At 40.7% G+C, this 19,797-nt stretch overlaps 1 protein-coding gene across 12 annotated transcripts in view; it reads right to left on the bottom strand.

The window, feature by feature from the left end:
* Positions 1 to 19,797, bottom strand: part of tncb (tenascin Cb) — a 330,609-nt gene that overhangs the window by 89,213 nt on the left and 221,599 nt on the right. For all 12 annotated transcript variants that reach the window (XM_043719951.1, XM_043719942.1, XM_043719940.1 and 9 more), the window contains 5 exons: positions 17,110 to 17,676; positions 15,219 to 16,814; positions 9,993 to 10,256; positions 6,936 to 7,051; positions 1,670 to 1,823 (listed from right to left, as the gene is read on the bottom strand). In XM_043719951.1, the coding sequence (XP_043575886.1) occupies positions 1,670 to 1,823; positions 6,936 to 7,051; positions 9,993 to 10,256; positions 15,219 to 16,814; positions 17,110 to 17,578 (2,599 nt within the window). In that variant the 5' untranslated portion in view covers positions 17,579 to 17,676. The remainder of the gene's footprint in view (positions 1 to 1,669; positions 1,824 to 6,935; positions 7,052 to 9,992; positions 10,257 to 15,218; positions 16,815 to 17,109; positions 17,677 to 19,797) is intronic.

Raw genomic sequence — 19,797 nt, 5'->3', positions numbered from 1 at the left:
TAGCAAAGAGTACAATAGGTGAATGGGGATGGGGATAGAGGTGATAGGTCAGAGAGGAGGGTGGGGGAAGATAGCAAAGAGTAAAATAGGTGGATGGGGTGGGGATGAAGGTGATAGGTCAGAGAGGAGGGTGGAGCAGATAGGTGGGAAGGAAGATAGGACCGGTCATGGGGATGGTGCTGAGCTGGAAAGTTGGAACTGGGGTAAGGTGGGGGGAGGGGAAATAAGGAAATTGGTGAAAGCCACATTGATGCCCTGGGGTTGAAGTGTTCTGAGGCGGAAGATGAGGCGTTCTTCCTCCAGGCTTCGGGTGGTGAGGGAGCGGCGGTGGAGAAGGACCAGGACTTGCATGTCCTTGGCAAAGTGAGAGGGGGAATTGAAATGTTGGGCCACAGAGAAGTGGGGTTGATTAGTGCAGGTGTCCTGGAGATGTTCCCTAAAGCGCTCTGCGAGAAGGTATCCAATTTCCCCAATGTAGAAGAGACTGCATCAGGAGCAACGGATACAATAAATGATATTGGTGGATGTGCAGGTGAAATTTTGATGGATGTGGAAGGCTCCTTTAGGGCCTTGGATGGAGGTGAAGGAGGAGGTGGGGGCGCAGGTTTTGCAATTCTGGCGGTGGCAGGGGAAGGTGCCAGGACGGGAGGGTGGTTTATTGGGGGGGCGTGGACCTGGTCAGGTAGTCACAGAGGGAATGGTCTTTGCAGAAAGTGGAAAGAGGTGAAGAGGGAAATATTTCCCTGGTGGTGGGGTCCGTTTGGAGGTGGCAGAAATGTCAGCGGATGACTGCCCTGTGGCCCAACATTTCAACTCCTCCTCTCACTCTGCCAAGGACATGCAGGTCCTGGTCCTTCTCCACAGCCGCTCCCTCACCACCCGACGCCTGGAGGAAGAACGCCTCATCTTCCGTCTTGGAACATTTCAACCCCAGGGCATCAATCGTGGACTTCACCAGTTTCCTCATTTCCCCTTCCCCCACCTTACCCCAGTTCCAACCTTCCAGCTCAGCACCATCGTCATGACTGGTCCTACCTGCCAATCTTCCTTCCCACCTATCTGCTCCACTCTCCTCTCTGACCTATCACATTCATCCCCACCCCCATCCACCCATTGTACTCTTTGCTACCTTCTCCCCAGCCCCACCCCCTCCCATTTATCTCTCCCTGCCTTCAGTCCTGATGAAGGGCTTTTGCCCGAAACGTTGATTTTCCTGCTCCTCGGATGCTGCCTGACCAGCCTTGCTTTTCCAGCAGAACTCCAATCTAGACTCTGATTTCCAGCATCTGCAGTCCTCACTTTTGTCCTTTGCCAAGGCTGTGCCACAGTCAAAGTCATCCCACATGTAAGTTAAGGGTGACTTGGTGACAGGATGCTGGCCTCTGTTTAGTTATTTCAGGGGGCAAAACTGAAACTGTGGTAGAAGATGAGGCACCTCATAATTGGCTGGCAGATCAAAGAGCTATGGAGCCCTAATTCTGTTCTCATTTCTTTAACGTGATATCATGAATCAAGAAAAGGAACTTCCTAGAAATAAAGCAGTTCAGGTCCTCATTAATCAGCTCAGCATTTAATAGAAAGCCATTCTTGCGTTGACTCAGATTGATGGCTATACAATCAAGAAACCAGTCAAGCAGAGTGGAAAAGTAATACATTTAAATTTACTCACTTGTTGTCAGTCTTTGTTTAGCTGCTGGGCCACGGGTATTATTTTTCACAACATGAAGGCTAACCTCATACTCCTCTCCTGGAGCCAGACCAGTCTGTACAAATGATACCTGAGACTGTTTCAGGCTGGTGGAAATTTCTCCATTTTCTTCTTTCTGCAGGTAAAACAATATTTCAGGTTTACATGAAGGTGATCTGTAAGTGACCTATGGATTTTACTCATTATTTCCCCTAGGCATGGGGAAGTCAGAGAATCCCTACAGTGTGGAAACAGGCTATTTGGCCCAACAAGTCCACACCGACCCTCCGAAGAGTATCCCACCCAGACCCATTCCCTATTACTCCTCATTTCTCCAGACTAATCCACCTAACTTGCACATCTTTGGTCAGTGGGAGGAAACCAGAGCACCTGGAGGAGACCCATACAGACACGGGGAGAATGTATGAATTTATCAACGGCTTTTTGTAATGCTATCCATTGCAATAAAATAAACCAAGTGTGTTTGGATAGATGAGTGGGAAAGTTTGTGGCTGATTTACCATACTTACTTTAAAGATAGGTTTGTGTTTAGAAAAGGATTTATTATCTAGTCCAGATTAGAATATAGGCAGATTTAAGAATGTCAAATTGTAATTTATATCACTACTAATCACTGAAATAAAAGCACATTTCTGTGCTTTCTGAAGATCTGCTGGAAAACCTAAGCAGCGTCTGTGAAGAGAAAAACAGAATTTGATCTGATTCCTCTTTGGAACAGTTTTGCTGAGCTCATTGAGATTTTACAAGATGTTCTGACAAAGGGTCACTGGGCTTAAAACATTATTTTGGTTTTCTCACAACAGACCTGTTGAATTTCTCCAGCTCCATCTGGTTTTGTTTTACAACATATTCTCCTTTGGATTAGATTAAATTCCCTAGAGTGTGTAAACAGGCCCTTCGGCCTAACCAGTCCACACCGACCTTCCGAGGAGTAACCCACCCAGAACCATTTCCCTCTGACTAATGCATCTAACTCTACGGGCAATTTAGCATGGCCAATTCACCTAACCTGCACATCTTTGGACTGTGGGAGGAAACCGGAGCACTCGAAGGAAACCCATGCAGACATAGTGAGAATGCGTAAACTCCAGACAGACACCCGAGGCTGGAATTGAACATGGGACCCTGGAGCTGTGGGGTAGCAGTGCTAACCACTGAGCCACCATGCCGCCCAAGTTTATTACCACCAACCATTGTTTGGTATGGAAATGTTAGTAAGCTTTGCGACCAATGGAGGTAAATTTAGAGTCCAATTTGCATAAAAAAGTTAAAAAAAACAAGATGCAATCAGAATTTAAGTTAGTTGCATTTGAATATAGGCAGAAGTGTGACCCTGAATTTCTTGTCACTTGCCACTTATATATTTGTTCCATTTCCATTACGAACTTCAAGTCCTCTGCAATTATTTGAGTAAAATGTGTTGCTAGGTCAAGATACAGCAGCTTTCAGTTAGATGGATTACATCTTCCGGTCTCAACACGAAATGCACCATCATCAGATCATAAGTACCATCCCCATTTTCTCATGATGTGGAGGTGCTGGTATTGGACTGGGATGGACAAGGTCAGAAATCACACGACACCAAGTTATAATCCAACCGGTTTATTTGAAATCAAAAGCTTTCTGAGCATTGCTCCTTCATCAGGTGAAGTGAAGAAAAATCACACAGGCACAGAATTCATAGGCAGAGAGTTCAATAAGCAGAGAGGTTAAAAAGATCATATAAATGGTGTGAGTGGAGTATCGATAGGCAGATTAATAGGTCTCTGCAGATTATCAAAAGTGTCAGACTATGTGAGTAAAGTGTTAACAGCTGCAAAGCAAGTGAAGGAATGACCCATAATCTGAATTTGGGTTCATGTAACCCTACCATACTGTTCTGTATCGGTAAAATCTTCCTTACTGTCCTGCTTTGATGCCATCACCTTGATAACTTGTTATGATCTCTCTACCTTAATTAGTTTGAATAGTTTTGGATTATATGTTACTTGGGTTAGACCCTCGGCATGTGACTCTTGTACCTATCATGTTATTCTAGCTATTTAGTTTGTCTCCAGCACCACCTTATTTTTAATGTTTTGTAATTATCTCTTTGTCTCAATTAATCGGACAATGGATCATCCCTTCACTTGCTACTTAGCTGTTGACACTTTACTCACACTATCTGACACTTTTGATCACCTGCAGAGACTTATTATTCAAGCCTATCGACGCTCCACTTATCACATTTGTATGATATTTTGATCTTTCTGCCTATAAATTCTGTGCTTGTGTGTGTTTTTTCCTCTCTTTCATGCTCATCTTGATATCCCTGTATTTCAAATATTTATCCAATTCCTTTTTGAAGACTGTTATTAACTTTTTAAACCACCCTCTCAGGCTGCCCATTTTAAATCTTAATCGATTGTTGCTTCAACTAATGGTTCCTCATAATGGTTCTCATCCTTCAATCATCTTATAGCTGTGTCCTCTAGTTAATCCCACAGCTATTGAAGGCAGTTTCTCCTTACTTAGTCAATCCAAATATCTGACAATTGTCATCCTTTTCTGGATTCATCATGTTAGCCATGCCTTGTTAAATTTGATGAAAGAAAATTTCTTGTAACATTCATCTGTTACAACATGTAACAGTTGAAAATGTAAATGTTAGTCATGCATTTTTTGGTAACAGATGTACCAATATTTTACAGCTGTCTACACTTCAAGTGAATAAATAAATATGACAGTGATATGACAATATTGTAATGAAGATATTTCAACATCTTGATCCGTTAGTATTTATATCTGACTGAAGGAGATTACGAGTTGAAGGATGAGGATGGGTTGAAAATGCCACATTGGTCAGGTATTGACTGCTATTGGTAATATTAAAATCAGTGGAGACAAATAGCATGGAGTTTCTCATTGGGCAGCAAGTTCTTTCTGGGGTGGGAGCCAGAAGTTAGGACTGTTTTCAGGAGCCAAATCCAAGCCTGGGGGTAAAATGTTGCTCACTGTGTGATTTTAATAGGGGTGCTCCATGAATTTACCTGGAGACAGGTAGATTTAAGATGGTACAATGATTGTGACAAAGTCAGCCGTGTAGACTTCATAGAATATGAGTTCCCTGATTGGGCCAGATTAACAGACTCAATCAGGGAGCCCTGGCTGGCAGATAAAAACAGGAGTGTCAGAGTTACTGTTCAGTCTGAGAGCTGGCTATGAGGGAGCTGGATCAGTGTCAAGGACTCTCCATATGTAAATAAATGGTGACTTGGTGATGGGATACTGTGGAATTACTTCAGATAGCAAGTGAACTTGCGAAAGTGTTGGCCAATCAGAAACCTCCCAACTTGAAATGCATTGGGAAACATAGAGAAGGAAAACTTGCATTGTTCAAAGTAATTACACCAAGCACCAAAATGCCCACCGGTTCAGACAGGGCTGGTGATATCAGCTGGCTCTGGCAGACTTCAGGATTCTCCCATAATCCATTGCAGACATCACCATATTCTGTGTGCAGTGACATCAGCACCAGAGTACCCTCAAACTGCCCAATCTTTATTTCATGGTAATTAGTCTGTAGATGTGATCACCAGTCCCTCATGCTACTTTAGTTGCTTCTTGCACTCCCTTTTAGTTAGTCATGTTGATTCATTGTGGGCAAGAAAGCCTTGATTAGCTAAGATCCTTCAGAAGCATGTATAATTGGAAGCTGTATGAATAATTACAGTTATACCAGCAGATGCTGCTACTGCTCCATTACTCTGCAATGACATCATCTAAGGTATCTAAGGTAAACCATTCAGGATTGAAATGAGGAGAAATTTCTTCACCTGGAGAGTGGTGAGCCTTTGAAATTCTCTGTCACACAAAGTAGTTGAGGTCAAAACATTGAATATTTTCAAGAAGGAATTAGATACAGATCTAAGGTCGAAAAGAGTATGGGGAAAAGCCAGTAACAGGGTATTGAGTTGAATGATCCTATTGAATGGCAGAGCAGGCTTGAAAGACTGAATGGCCTGCTCCTATTTTCTCTGATCTTATGTTTGCAACTAGTGTGCTCCTGAGTATGTGTGTATTGCTTCACCTCATAGTGACATTCTCAATAAATTCAACCTCCCCTCACCAGCCCCCACTAAGTACCAGATGCCTCATAGTACATTATAGCCAATGAAATAATTTTTGAAGTTTAGTCACTATTGAAGTAGGAAACATGGCAGCCAATTTGCATAAAGCAAGCCCCTTTGAACAACAATGTGATAGTGACTAGATAAGCTGTCACTGTGATGTTGATTTAAGGGTAAATATTGGTCAGGACATTGGAGTTATCTCCCCTAATCTTATCTGAAATAGTGCCACAGGATCTATTGCATCCACCCAAATTGGCAGATGGTTTCTCTGACAATGCAATGCTCCCTTAGTACTGCATTGGAATATCAGCCTTGTTTTTTATACTTAAATTCAGGAATATGACTGAATATACGTGACCTTGTAACTCAGAGTTGGAATTGCTACCAACTAAGCCACAGCTGATATGGAAGGGTAAAAATAAATTTCTTACAACTCATTAAAGTTAATTTTCAAAATGCCATCTTTTCCCCAGCTGATTGAATTGTAGTTGTAACATTCCTAGGGGCTGTTTGCAGCTATTTCTGCACTGAAGAAGTCTCAGGACATTACTGTAGAAGTTTCTAAGGATAGATATTTCATCATTATAAGGTTTGAAGGGGAATGGTCATTGATGATTGCATAATGTTTAAGTTCATTTTTGACAGCTGACATATTGAAATAGTCTCTTTCTATATGCAGCAAGATCGAAACAATATTCATAAGTGGCAAGTGACATTCATACCATACAGATGCCAGGCAACAGCCATCTCCACAATGAGTGAATATAATTGCCTTCCCTTGACATTCAATGGCATTATCACTGTTGAATCCCCTCTTACCAATATCCTGGGAAGTTATCATTGACCAGAAAATGAACTGGACCAGTCATAAAATTTGGGAGATGTAATTACCAAAGAAAGGCATACTAAGGAACAAACATTTGATTCACAAATATAGTAGATCACAAAAATGATTCAAGATCTTTTCTCACATGAACCAAAATATCCAAAATTAACCAATTGAAAATAATATTATCAGAATTTATCAATTAATTTGGTCTACTTTATAAGAAATCAATCATACACTTACCACACCTTCTAATTTTGTGACTCTCTATTTATATCATTTGACTTACTGGAGCTTTGAAAATGACATCCCAACCATCAATCTCAATGTCCAAAGGTTCCCACTCCACATTTACAGAGGTCTCACGAATGGACGTGAATCTTAGACCATCTGGTGTGGGTAGATCTGCAGGGAGGCAGGAATAAAGTTTAGAAAGCTGGAGCTTTACGTCAAACAGATAATTTCACTCAGAACAATTACAGGTTATGAGCAGGACCAGCTTCAAGCAACAGTCTTTAACTTTAATGTGGTTTAAGTAGGCATGCAAATTTCAGCATGGCCTGATTTGACATAGTCTTCATCAAGTTTGTTGCAAGCAATCAATTTAGCTACTTATCCAACAATAATCAATTTTTTAATGAAATATTGCAGGACTACAGATTGAATGTATTTTTAAAAGCCTAAGAGTAATTCTCTTTCATATAAATCATTAACATCAACAGTTTTCAAGAATTTGACTTGCTGAGGTAAATACATTTTGTTAGCACAAGTGAGTCCTCAGAATTATTTTTTGATAACCACTTCTTCAGATTGTTTTTAAAATTATCTTTTACTTTAGGATTAACTTCCTATTTTAACAGTGAATTAGCTGGAAAAAAAGGTTTGTCTATTTCTCATATTCTGAACAAACATCATTGTGAATGAAGCTGCGATTTTGATATTCTCTGTCTGCTGTCACTCTCTCAGACACTAAAATAGAGGCAGCAATATTAAAGTAATTATGATGTTCTCCAGATTCATTAGTTTAGATATTTTACTGCCTTTGTTTTTTTTTCAGATCAAGTCCCCATTCTTGTTCAGGTAGGCTGCTGTCACCAGTTGCGTTTCTATGCTGAATCTCAGGCTTGTCTAATTATTAGTGGCAGAGGATGGACTACTGGGGAGTCGAAACAGAGTCTAAGGCACTTGTCTTAGTTTAAAATGTGATTTACTACATAATAACAATATGTATAGTTTATATTCATTATGTTTGGCACTAAGAATTCTCAGGAGTTGTACAGAATATATCTGTACCTTTTGGGTACATTTGCAAGTCTAAACGGCCTCTATCAAAGGCTGTGAGACACCAACAAATTGGGTCAATCTCAATATAGTTCAACCATAACTCCTTCAGAACCATTTCCTTATATAATAGTGCAGTTCAAAGCAATCTTTCAATTTAGCTCTTTGTAACTGGACGAGTGTAGTCAGTGCTGCCATTGTAGCTTATAGACTTTGAGTTCTACAGCACAGTCTATCCAATCCCTTTTCATAAATGGCACTCTTCAGTTCAGGCAGCATCCTGCAAATCATCTCTGCATACTCCAGTTTAATAAAATCCTTCCTATAATGAGGATTCCAGAACTACACACAACACTTTAGCTGTGGTCTAACCAATGTTTTGTACTGTTCCAACACAGCCTCCTACTCTTCAGCTTTATGCCTTGGCTAACAAGGCATGTATTCTATAATGTGAAGGAGCTGGTGTTGGACGGGGGGTGGACAAAGTTAAAAATCATACAACACCAGGTTATCGTCCAACAGGTTTATTTGGAAGCACTAGCTTTCGGAGCGCTGCTCCTTCATCTGGTAGCTGTGGAGCAGGACCATAAAACACAGAATTTATAGCAAAAGTATTCTGTATGCTTTCTTAAGCACTTTACGTACCTGTCCTGTGACATGCACACTAAGATCTCACTGATCCTCAGTGCTTCCCAAGGTCCTACCATTCATCTTGTATTTCCTTGCCTTTTTAATCTACCCAAATGCATCTCCTTACACGCATCTGGATTCAATTCCATTTGGTACAAATCAGCCCAACTGACCAGCTCGTCTATAGCCTCCAATCTAAGACTATCTTCCTCACTATTTACTGCTCCACCAGCTGCTACTTAATTACTGGCAATGCACTTCATGTGAGTTTCTTGGTACATTTCCTGAAAGTTCCAACTGTCATATTGCTTTTTGCTATTAACACTTGCTGGCCAGTTAAAATCAGTTAACATCTCTTAATGATTAAATATCAATTTGTTGAAGCAGATGAATTAAGAACATTTGGATTTGTAGGTGAATAGAATTTATTGTCAGTAAACACTTCACTGGACTATTTATGAAAGTTATCTCCCCACGGCTTTAATGGATATATTCACCATTTTCATAGAGACAGGGCTTGATTAATATGTAGGTGAGCCTCTGAAGTAGCCTGGAATGTTGCTGTGAGCTCAGTAGTAGTGTGTGTTAGTGTTTTACTAAGATGTTTTAGTCTGTGAGACTTGGAGCATGTTGCTCCATAGAATCACTATCAAAAACAGTGTAACAATAAGCTTAGTTTAACAATTGCAATGACGTCTGGCCTGAGCTTGCATCAAGACTGAAGAATCCAAATGAGAAATTGATTAATTTAATGTAACATAAAACAAATGGCCTCCATTAAAGCCAAAGAGTGAGGAATGTGACAACAAACAGATGTCTACATCACCAATGATAAAGTTCTGGGTAATTTTCCCAATTACTGGGATAAGGCCTCTTGTTGCTGTTGATAATAAGTAACTTATATTCTACCTGTCTATAAATTCGCTTGAAATCTCCAAACATTAACATTCAAAACATGATTTTAAAGGTGGATAGCGAAGTATAGGTAAATTTAAATTTCTTTATAAAATAAATCAATTTCATTTTAAATATGTGTATTTTCAGCAGATTTGTTATTTTATGTTTAGAGCTCAAATGCCTAAGGTACTTTTTAATTGAAAAAAAAGCACTACTTGCCAAAAATATCATTTTCTGGATTAGTGGTGCTGGAAGAGCACAGCCGTTCAGGCAGCATCCAAGGAGCTTCGAAATCAACGTTTCAGGCAAAAGCCCTTCATCATTTTGTCAGTCACACTTATTGCTTCTTATTTACTTTCAGCCTGGGACATCAATTTGCTTTCTCCCAACTAACAGCTCACATTGTTCTCGTGTTAATGGAAGTTTATTAAAAAGCTTCTTTGCACCAATGTGATTAACAAGTCACAGACAGATAAGTTTGCTGTTCACAGGCTAAAATATGCAAATAGACATTCTTACAGAGACTGTCAGTACTCACGTGTTGCTATCCTGGCACTGACAGGAATGCTTTTCTGGTTGTTAAGGATAGCATAAACGTTGATTAAATATTCAAGTCCTGGCTCTAGCCCTTGGATGGTGGATGACATTTGGTCTCCAGGTACTCTTATTTCCAATTGTAGACCACCAGGGGTAGTTGGAGTGTAGGTGATAAGATATTCATTTACTCGCACTTCATTATACCACTCTAAGTCCACAGTTTTAGGATCCACTTCAGTAACCTTTAGGTTTCTGGGGGGAGAAACTGTAGGAAAAAACAAGTCCTGTGGTAACATTTTGAACTCAACAAATAAAATAAATATAATCTTGCACTGGTTCCAATTATGAATTTGATCAGAACTTTTAAATTTGAGCAAAGACTCAGTGCCTAAAAGTAGAAATTAGGCAAAATGATAGTGAGAACGTGGGCCAGAAGCAGGCAGGTGAGACTAGTTTCGTTTGGGATTATGTTTGGACCGAACAGTCTGTTTCCGTGCTACATGACTCAATGACACTATGACTCTAAGCATACCTGAGCAGGTTTTGCTCCATAGGATGTTCAAATGTTACAGCGATTGCAACAAATTTAATTTCAAATAAAGATAATTTGGATCCATTATTTATATTAAAATCAGTTGAAATCATTTAATGATATGTTGTTTGCAAACAGACCTGTCTGTTGAAATCAAATTAGCTTATGTTTTCTGAGAAATATCGTGCTCATGGGGACGGAACTCTCTCATTTAACTGTGTGTAGATTGTCAGTATTCTTATAAAATAACAGAGTCATAACATCAACAGTGACTCTTCAGCCCATCTTGCCTGTACAGGTTCTCAGAAAGTGCCATCCAATTAGTGTCACCCCCTGCTCCTCCTCCCATAGTAAATCCTTCTCTTACACAACCTGTCCCATTTTGACTGCCTCAGTTAATTCAGCTCATACATTCCAGATCATGGTAACCTGCTCCATGTAATTTTGGCTCTGATGTATGGAAAAAGACCAAAGAAGAATGACAAAGACAACTCCATATTTGGTGCCCTTCAATATGAAGACAGACACAGAAGATGAGAATCTATACTTTTAGAGAAGACAGAGACAGTATGGATATTTTCGATTTGAGCAATTTTTTGTTTTAAATTCAAATGTGAACACAGAACTGAATATATTGGACAGATTCCAGGCAAAACCTATGATGATCAATTCCTTCTAAAAGGATCAAAGAGAAATCCAGTTAAGGAAAGGATTGGGGATTTTAGCAATAAAGACTAAGATGATCAAATAGTATTCCGGTCATTTATCTCTTATGCTTTGGAAGTGAGTTGTCTAAAATGAGACAGTGAAATCTTAACTACTGTGAGATTAGGGCATGTTTCATTCTTGATGAGGGAAAATGCTTAGGATAGAGTTAGTGATCCAGGAGATTGTGTTTGGTGTGTACATTTGGTGGTAAAATCCCACATTTTAATTCCATGGGTTCTAAGAAGAATACTTCAAAATCTACGAATAACACTCCAAAGAGTGTAACTCTCACATTTATATTGCTTTATCAATATCTAGAACCCAACACATTTTTTGTATTCATTCACAGATGAGGGCATCACTGACCAGGCCAGCATTTATTCTCCATCTCTAATTGCCCAGAGGGCAGATAAGTGTCAAGAATATTGCTGTGGGTCTGAAGTCACATGTAAGCCAGATCAGGTAAGGATGGCAGTTTCCTTCCCTAAAGGACACTAGTGAACAAGATAGGTTTTTCCAACAATTGACAATGGCTTTTCATTGCCACCATTAGACTCCTAATTCTAGATTTTTGAAACTAAATTGAAATTCCACCATTTACCATGGCAGGATTTGAACCTAGTCCCCAAAACATTACAAGGGTCTTTGGATTAATCATCTCACATTAATACAGTAGGTCATTGACTCCCCTCCAAATTGCTCCAAACAGAGACCATTAAAACTCACTGGCTTATTTTCCAACTCTGACTGATATTAGAACCATGTGTAGCTTTGAGGAAACTCACTAGAATAAGCCTAGGATGGAAGATTTCATCTCACACAAGAATGTGGGGAAATAAAATCAGCATCTTGAGACATTCCTTCCTTTGAACATACTTACTCAACTGATATACAGCGGCAACAATCGACAGAGAGGCTTAAGTTAAAAAAGGAAGAAAATGTATGAAAGGGGCTTGAAGGTAGAAGATAGAGGTTGGTGGTGAAGGGTTGCTTTCCAGACTGGAGGCCTGTGGCCAGTGGTGAGCCACAAGGATCGGTGCTGTGTCCACTAATTTTTGTTATTTATATAAATGATTTGGATGTGAACATAGGAGGTATAGTTAGGAAGTTTACAGATGACATCAAAATTGGAGGCTTAGTGGACAGTGAATAAGGTTACCTCAGAGTGCAACGGGATCTTGATGGGCCAATGGGCTGAGGAGTGGCAGATGGAGTTTAATTTAGATAAATGTGAGGTGCTACATTTTGGAAAAGCAAATCAGAGCAGGGCTTCTATACTTAATGGTAAGGTCCTGGGAGTATTGCTGAACTAAGAGACCTTGGAGTGCAGGTTCATAGTTCCGTGAAAGTAGAATCGCATGTAGATAGGATAGTGAAGAAGGTATTTGTATGCTTTCCTTTATTGGTCAGAATATTGAGTACAGGGGTTGGGAGGTCATGTTGCAGCTATGCACGACATTGATTAGGTCACTGTTGGAATATTGCGTGCAATTCTGGTCTCCTTCCTATCAGAAGGATGTTGTGAAACTTGAAAGGGTTCAGAAAAGATTTACAAGGATGTTGCCAGGATTGGAGGGTTTGAACTATCAAGAGAGGCTGAATAGGCTGAGGCTGTTTACCCTGGAGCATCGGAGGCTGAGGGGTGACCTTACAGAGGTTTATAAAATCATTCGGGACATAGATAGGATAAACAGACAAGGTCTTTTCCCTGGAGTGGGGGAATCCAGTATTACAGGGCATAGGCTTAGGGTGAGGGGGAAAGATATAAAAGAGACCTAAGGGCCAACTTTTTCACACAGAGGGTGGTGCGTGAATGGAATGAGTTGCCAGAGGAAGTGGTGGAGGCTGGTACAATGACAGCATTTCAAAGGCATCTGGATGGATATATGAATTGGAAGAGTTTAGAGGGATATGGGCCAAGGGCTGGCAAATGGGACTAGATTAAGTTAGGATAACTGGTCAGCATGGACGAGTTGGACTGAAGCATCTGTTTCCATGCTGTACATCTCTATAATTGTGAAACAAATAAGTTTGACCAAAAAGAATGGCAAATCAATATGTCATGTCGGAGGAATGAGAAAAATGATCATTTATCCCATTTATTTAGGTTAAATCATGTATCTCTGGACATACCAGACAAGAAGACTGCAGAGAATAAACTTTGCTACTATTTTGTCAGTGGTTGACTATCACAGCAAATTAACTGGAGATAGCATAAGACAATTCAGCTCAAGTTTCGTTCCATTCTGTATAACCTGAATTTATGAACTGCAGAGGTTTAGGCATGATCTATCAAGCGTATGGAAAAATCTCTTGGATTCGCGTGGACATTTTTTTTCCTCAGAATTAAAAACCAGACAGTAAGCAATTCAATTGCTTACCTAAGTGATTTTTACCTTAGGATCATTTAAATATATATTACTACTTTTGGCATAGTCCTATTATATACCTAAAAACAAAAGCAATATCTAAAAGCTATGGGAGGATGGTGGTGTAATGTAGATATTGCTGGACTCAAGAGGCCCAGCAGACAGCTGATGGGGGCTTGAGGCCTGGAGCAGTGTGGGGTGGGTGGGGACTGGAGCAGAGTGGGCTGAAGACCTGGAGCAGTGTGGAGTGGGTGGGGGCCCGAGAGTAGTGGGCTGGAGGCCTGGATCAGTGCGGACTGAGTGGGGGCTGGAGGGTAGTGGGCTGGAGGCCTGGAGTAGTGTGGAGTGGGTGGGAGCTGGAGCAGAGTGAGCTGGAGGCCTGGAGCAGTGCAGAGTGGGTGGGGGCTGGAGGCCTTGAGCAGTGTGGAGTGGGTGGGGACTGGAGGCCTGGAGCAGTGTGGAGTGGGTAGGGGCTGGAGGCCTGGAGCAGTGTGGAGTGGGTAGGGGCTGGAGCAGAGTGGGCTGGATGCCTGGAACTGTGTGGAGTGGGTAGGGGCTGGAGGGTAGTGGACTGGAGGCCTGGAGCAGTGTGGAGTGGGTAGGGGCTGGAGCAGAGTGAGCTGGAGGCCTGGAGCAGTGTGGAGTGGGTGGGGGCTGGAGGCCTGGAGCAGTGTGGAGTGGGTGGGGGTTGGAGCAGAGCAGAGATTGTTTGGCACAGGCAGTCAGTGCTTGTGAGGCTGGTCTGACCATATATGGAAGCCCCTGCACTGAGCTACTGCAATGTAATGTTTATTTTTTAATTTGTTTATCTGACTGTAATGTTTATCCTTTAAACAATGTCTTATTTCTAACTTATACTATTAATCATTACAAGGTAATGTAACTTCTTTTCTTTTTTATTCCTCATCTTGTTTCTAAGATTTTTACTTAGGTACATTGTACCTAAGATGTACTGTACTTGAGTGCACTGACAACAAAGGATATTCTATTCTATTCTATGAAACTGTCATAGGGTGTTGTTGTAACCCCAACTTGCTCACTAATTTCTTCTTTTGAGAAGGGAATTTGCCACCCTTCTCTTACCTACATCTAACTTTAGATTCACAGTAATGTAGTTGATCCTTAAATACCACCTGTCTCATTCCTGATGAAGGGCTTTGCCCAAACATCAATTTTCCTGCTCCTCAGATGCTGCCTGACCTGCTGCACTTTTCCAGTATCACTTTGATATTGACTACCACCTGCTTTAGCCTAGCAAACCAACAAGTTCTAGGGCTGAACAACAAATGCTGGCCTTGTCAATAGTGTCTATGTCCCATGAAAGAATGAGTTAAAAATAACTGCAGAAAAATAGTTTGGGAATGAATGGAAATCTGTGACTTTAATTTCATTTTAGATTTTGAAACAATAGCAATTTGAAATCTTTGACAAGTAAAATAGAATTCATAACCTTTTCATGTTGCAGATAATAAACAGCAAAGCACAGTTGAATGCAATGAGTTACTGCCCAACATTGCTGTTTGAAAATGTAATAAAAGCTGATAAACAGGTGGTCCTGAAAGAAATTGATAGTTGTCTGTGACAAACCAAGTGGAAGAAAACAGTTGGTGTCACTTACCAGCCGAGCAATCTTCTTCAATGTAGCCTTCATCGCAGACACATAGACCATTCACGCAACTCCCACGATCATTGCAATTTGCAGGACAGGCCAGATCTCCACAATCTAGACCAGTGTAATTTGGATCGCAGACACATTGACCATTGACACAGCGGCCACGGTTATTACAGTTGTTTGGACAGGCCAGTTGACCACAGTCTTCACCAGCGAAACCTTCGTCGCAGACACATTGACCATTGACACAGCGGCCACGGTTATTACAGTTGTTAAGACATGCCATCTCACCACATTCCTCACCAGTAAAACCAGCATCACAGACACATTGACCATTGACACAGCGGCCACGGTTATTACAGTTGTTTGGACAGGCCAGTTGACCACAGTCTTCACCAGCGAAACCTTCGTCGCAGATGCATTGGCCGTTGACACACTGCCCACGGTCATAGCAGTCATTGGGGCAAATCAGCTCACTGCAGTCTTCTCCGGAATAGCTCTCCTCACAGATGCATTGGCCGCTGACACAGCGCCCTCGGTTGTTGCAGTTGTTTGGACAAGCTAATTCGCCACAGTCATCTCCAGTGTAGCCATCGTTACAGATGCACTCTCCGTTGACACAATGACCATTATTGTTGCAATTGTTTGGACAGAGGAGCTCATTGCAGTCTTCTCCTGTGAAGCCTTCATCACATATACAGTGTCCATCATCACAGTGTCCACGATCGTTACAATTATTTGGACAGGCCACTTCACCACAATCTTCACCAGTGAAACCTTCATTGCAGATGCACTCCCCATCGATACAGACTCCACGATTGTGGCAGTTGTTCAGGCAAGCCCATTCACTACAGTCTTCTCCTGTGTAGCCTTCATTGCAGACACATTGTCCATTGACGCAGAGACCATTGTTGCTGCAGTTATTTACACAGACAAGCTCCCCGCAATCTTCACCAGTGAAGCCTTCGTCGCAGTAACATACCCCTTCTATACAGCGTCCACGGTCATAACAATCATGGGGGCAAATAATTTCTGAACAATCCTGATCAGTAAAACCTTCATCACAGATGCACTCTCCATCCACACAGCGGCCACGATTATAGCAGTTGTTGAGACAGGCTAGTTCACTACAGTCTTCCCCAGTTAAACCTTCATCACATAAACACTGTCCATTAATACAAATACCTTGATTGCTGCAATTGTTGGGGCAGAGCTTCACTTTACAATCTTCACCTGTATAACCTTCATCACAAACACAAACTCCGTTAATACAGGTTCCATATTCACCACAGTCAAATCGACACAACTCCTGGCCACAGTCTTCTCCTGTGTAACCACTAAAGCAATGACAGACTCCATTTATGCACCTGCCTTGATCACTGCAGTCATTAGGGCAGATTACTTCGATGCTACAGTCTTCACCGGTGAAACCTTCTTCACACAAGCATTTGCCATTAATGCAGGTGCCTCTTTCATTGCAATTTTCTGGGCAGTCAGGTTCTGTGCAATTTTCTCCTTTCCAGCCTGGGTTACATAAACAGCCGCAGCTATCTGTACTGTAGTTTCCATGTGCACCACAGAAAGGTTTTACATCAATACGACCTAAGCACAGATATTTGTTAGCGTAGAGTAAGATACAACATCTATAAAGTAGGCAATCAAGACTGGAAGGCTTTAATTATATTAATTGTTCAGACATTGCAATTTGTCTATTCAATATGCTAAGATAGGTATTAAGAATAAATTACAATTTGACATTAAATATATTGTATACCAACTATCTATAATAAAAAATGTAATTAGTATAGATGCGGCATTGTTCCCAGATAACGTCACAGACATTGTATATATACACCCACAATTATTTAACTATACCATATAGCTGCTACTTTCATACCTCTTCCTTGCTGTGCACCATTTCCACAGCATCCTCCATTAGCACACTGATCACGTAATAAGGATACATGATTTTCCAATGTCTCCAGCCTGTTGAGTAAGTCACGGATATCTGGCCCTGCCGCACAGCCGCAGGCCTGACGTGGGATGTTGATTCGATGAGTAAAGACAATTTGATTTTCACCATCAACTGTCTGCTCTATGTGTTGGTCACTGGAGTCAGCTTTGGGTCTTGCAATGCCATCAGGGGATTCCAAGTCCACTGAACAAAGGGAGCCAAGAGGAACGTTGATGTTGTAGACGTGGTTGAAGTTTATAGGCTGTGTTCCAAGTGGTAAAGTGATATTTTCTTCTTTTGGCTGCAAAATGTCTCTCTTCTGTCTAATAACTTTCTTAATAAGTCCCTCATGGGTTTGTTCCACTAAAATAGCAGTGATGAAACAAACTAAAACGTGCCATTTAAAGCCCATTTTGGTGGTTTGTATTCTTTCAGTTTATGCAGTCAGTTGATGGATATAACACAGAACAAAAATGTGTGAAAGAATTAATTCTTTCTGACTCTATTTATCTGTAAGAAATTAAGAAAAATAATTATGAAAGAGTCTCATTTCTCTTCTCAAACTGGCATGACATTTTGTAATCCTTCACACATGGAACAAAAATTAATTATTGTATTTACAAATATTGAAACAATCAAATTAAGCAAAGAAATCAAAAATGTTGCCATCTAATATGATGATCGATGGCAGGGTGATAAATTTAAAATGCAGACTTAATTACAGCAACGGCTATTCATTACTACTGATGACTAAAACATACTGCTGATTTCAGCCTTGTGGTTTTACAACTTCGATTACATTGCAAACACAGAAGCCACAGGCGTGATTGAAATACATTAACATGTCACAGCAAGGCAGAGCTAAGATAAATAATCTGACAGTCATTGAGAAATTGTTCTTTCCAGTCAATCCCCAAACCGATTTGTGTGATGGATGGCTTACTAAAGTGTATAACATTTGACATTGCTTTCAACATAATCGGCAACTAAATAATGTTATTTGCCAGTTCAGATGAACAGTGAAGCTTATCTTAAACTGTCAGGTGGACAGCGAACATAAGGGAATTTTAGAAGAGGGAGACTGGATGTTCTCCTTTGACACAGTGGCAGTGGATTTTCATTGGGATAGCACTGTCAGTGACCCTGACCAATTTCTTCGGATGTGGAAAAGGAAATGGGTGCAGTAATTGCTATGATTTGCACTAATGCAGACCTGAAATAAAATCCTGTTCTTTTATTTCAATCATCTTTGCAAAATGATCAGTAACATTTAATTACAATCTGGTTGATCTTTCTATAAAAGAGTTTCTCTGTTTTCACATACTTAGAACATTAGTATATCACAAAGATATGTACTTTGATGTCAGGAATAAGAGTGCAGTGTAACCAGGAACCAAACTGAGAGCACCTTGTGTGCATGAATCAGGAACACAGTCTCCCATCATTGCAGCTTCACATCAACCCAGGTATAAATATGACCATAGTATTGCTGGAAACTTTTAAAGCTTCTACTTTAAATCTTGAAATATAGCAACAAAGGAGTAATCTTCATTAGCTCTTCACTAATATTTAACGGGCATTTTGATAGGAATCTATTTGCATTTCATGTGATCAACAATATACATTCACAGAGCCATAGAGTTAAACAGCATGGAAACAATCCCTTCGGTCCAACCAGCTCATGCTGACCATAATCCCAAACTAAAGTAATCCCACCTATCTGCACTTGGCCCCTTATCCATCCAACATTTCTTATTCATGTACTTACCTAAATTCTTTTAAACATTGTAACTGTACCCAAATCAACCACTTCCTGTGGAAGTTCAATCCACATAAGAATCACTCTGTGTAAAAAAAATTGCCCTCATGTCTTTTTTTCAAATCTTTGTCTTTTCACCTTAAAAATTTCCCCCCAAGTCTTGAAATCCCCCACTCTAGGGGGAGGATTCACATTGTCTATACCTCACATCATTTTATAAACCTCTATAAGGTCACCTCTCAACCTCCTACGTTCAAGTGAAAAAATTCCCAACCTATCTAGTTTCTCCTTATAACTCCTGGCAACATCCTAGTAAATCTTTTATGAACCCTCTCCAGCTTAATACTATCCTTCCTGTAACAGGGAGACCAGAACTGGACACAGTATTCCAGAAGAGGCCTCTCTAAAGTCCTGTAAAACCTCAACATAACATCCCAACTCCCATAGTCAAAGGTCTGAGCAATGAAGACAAGAATGCTAGGTGCCTTCTTAACCATTCTTTCTATAGTTTTCATCTATTTGTGGAATGATGTTCAGTTGGGGTAGAAATCCCACACATCTTGGGTTTCCCACTGTTGAAAAACTCAGTTAGTCACGTAGACCAACATTGTCGACTTTAGTTTTAATGTTCAGAAAATGAGCTGTAGCATTTTCTCTGATCCTTGTTGTCTGATCAATTAAGTCTGCAGAGTTTTGGAGATAACTCCACCATGTGTTAGCATTTAGAAATGTGCAGAGTTCCTTTCTGAGCAGAACACTGAAGGGTTGAATGTTGCTAGTCCCACTAAGGTTGTTTAGGAGATGGAAGGAGGAACAAAAAGGGAAAAGAGTATGTGGTGGTGCTGTTCCCATCTGTAAAGGGAAAGTTATAA

Source organism: Chiloscyllium plagiosum, chromosome 30 (genome assembly GCF_004010195.1).
Source record: "Chiloscyllium plagiosum isolate BGI_BamShark_2017 chromosome 30, ASM401019v2, whole genome shotgun sequence".
Classification (NCBI taxonomy): Eukaryota; Metazoa; Chordata; class Chondrichthyes; order Orectolobiformes; family Hemiscylliidae; genus Chiloscyllium; species Chiloscyllium plagiosum.
Note: the sequence above shows the minus strand (reverse complement) of the source record. Positions and strands in the feature narration are given on the sequence as shown.